The sequence below is a fragment of the Protopterus annectens genome, chromosome 2.part0 (assembly GCF_019279795.1).
Source record: "Protopterus annectens isolate FY-2018-M chromosome 2.part0, PAN1.0, whole genome shotgun sequence".
Taxonomy (NCBI): Eukaryota; Metazoa; Chordata; order Ceratodontiformes; family Protopteridae; genus Protopterus; species Protopterus annectens.
In genome coordinates this window covers 47,082,172-47,084,138 of record NC_056728.1, presented here as the reverse complement: position 1 = coordinate 47,084,138, position 1,967 = coordinate 47,082,172, and the positions used below count along the sequence as shown (strand labels likewise).

The 1,967-nt window shown below is 39.0% G+C and overlaps 1 protein-coding gene across 1 annotated transcript; it reads right to left on the bottom strand.

The window, feature by feature from the left end:
- Positions 1-205: 205 nt before the first annotated feature.
- On the bottom strand, positions 206-1,573 carry LOC122792943 (F-actin-capping protein subunit beta-like). The gene is given in 2 exon segments (XM_044060532.1): positions 206-930; positions 933-1,573. Coding segments are annotated over 2 exon segments (804 nt in total). The 5' UTR covers positions 1,459-1,573; the 3' UTR covers positions 206-652.
- Between the last annotated feature and the right edge of the window lie 394 nt (positions 1,574-1,967).

The following is a 1,967-nucleotide window of genomic DNA, read 5'->3' as shown; positions in this document are numbered from 1 at the left end:
CCGAGGAAAAAATTTGCAGATGTGGCCATTCACACTTTTGAGCATTCACTCCTTAGGTGTCGATTATATGTTCGAAGAAAAGTCTTTTTGAACATATAATATAGACCAATTAAAAGTAAGGTGAACAAAAACCCTGCATTCCCTAAATATTAACATAAGCATCTTCCTAAATGCAAGAACGTTTTAGCATACTGTGAAAAAACTATCACTGCATCTGTTTCTGTATGGTACAACACTGAAGGACATAATGCAGCATATACTCTGAATCGGTCTCTGGTATTTAATCATTTCCCCATCCCTCTTAAAAGTTTTCTTTGACAAACAATAATACATTTTTGTTTTACATTTTTACACGTAACAAAAAACATGAAAAATACAAGTGATGTCTTGCGCAGTTTAATGACAAAAAAAAAGACAACTTAATGAGGGACAGATTTCATAAGGGGGTCAAACTGTAAGACTATGAAGCAACAAGTAAACTTCAAATATTTTATACAGCATTAATTATGAAGAAATGGCTTTGGGATGAATCACAGCGGATATGCATGTGGACATAAAATGAGACAGGAGAGCATATGGGGAACAAAAGTGTCTACAAAATTACTAATGAGTGCATGGCAGGTCTTGAGTAGCATAAAGATGACCTTTAATTTTACTGCTTTTTCCGGATAGCCTCCACCAGATCATTTTTGAGTGCATCTTGTTTTGACTTTTCTGCAAGACTTTGCACCATCCTCAGTCCATTGACTATGTCCTTTGTTTTGCCAAAATAAATTTCATTCAGCGTACTTCTGATCTTATTTTCCATGTCCTCTACAAGCCGTCCAATATTTGCTATGTGTGGGGATGAGTCGCTTACAGTCTCATCTTTTTCCATCTGACGAGTAAGGCTACCTCCCAGATTCATGGTACCAGATCCGGTTTTGTTAGCCAAAGCATCACTGTAGATGTGAGCTTGCAATGGGCTGTGCGACCACTAGACTTTTCCTGCACCTCCACAACATGGATAGAGTCCCAGCAGACTTTGATCTTCTTAGAGCCATCACCAGCCTTCTTGATGAGAATTACACCAGCAAATCCATGGTCTAGATCCCAAAGATACACTGAAGACACTCCACCTTCGAAATATAGGTCTCTGTACTGGTCAAAAGCATTGTTGGCTTCCACTTCTAATTTACGCAGCCGAGCTGAAGGCATAGCACCATCCTCCAGTGGAGGGTCATACTTGTTACTCCATGGTGACCTGTATGAATCACCATCTCTGTTGTAGTCACAAAGCAGGTAATCTTTGCCTATTACCTTGTCTCTGGCAATTTTTAGAGGCTGGTCTACTGAGGAGAGGAGGTCTTCACAGAGACTTGGGACCAGATCAATGAGGTCGCTGAGGTTCTTCTCAATTTGTTCTGGAGGCAAGCGCCTCATTAAATTCAAGGCACAGTCCAACTGCTGGTCACTCATGTTGTCTCGTGTTAGGGACAGTTGCCTGATTTTTGCAATTCAGATAAAGACGTGGAAAACTTCAGCGAAACCCCTTCTTTCAACCTGTCCCACTCCTAGACCCTCCACTTCCTCCAATAATATATAATAATATAATGTTTGTTCTCTAAATTTATACCTGATTTTATGATCATTGTTTTTTTTTAAAAAGACTGAACACTAAATTTGTTTTGTGGTAGCATTAACTATCCCTAGCATTTATTATTTAATTCAGTGTACACCGCAGTAGTTCATAACTTAAATATAGCCTATTATATAACAATGCCGCTTGTAACATAAGGAACTAGCTATTATCTTTCTGAAAGTACAGGTAGCAACATTTCACACAATTTTACCCTGAGAATTTTCTGCATCAGTGTGTTCTAACACTCGAGCCTTATAATCACTATGTTTAGCCTCTGAGCCCACCATTTCCCTTCTAACCCATTCAAAGTTCAGATCTCAGTGTAGATGACCACCATGCTAGGTTT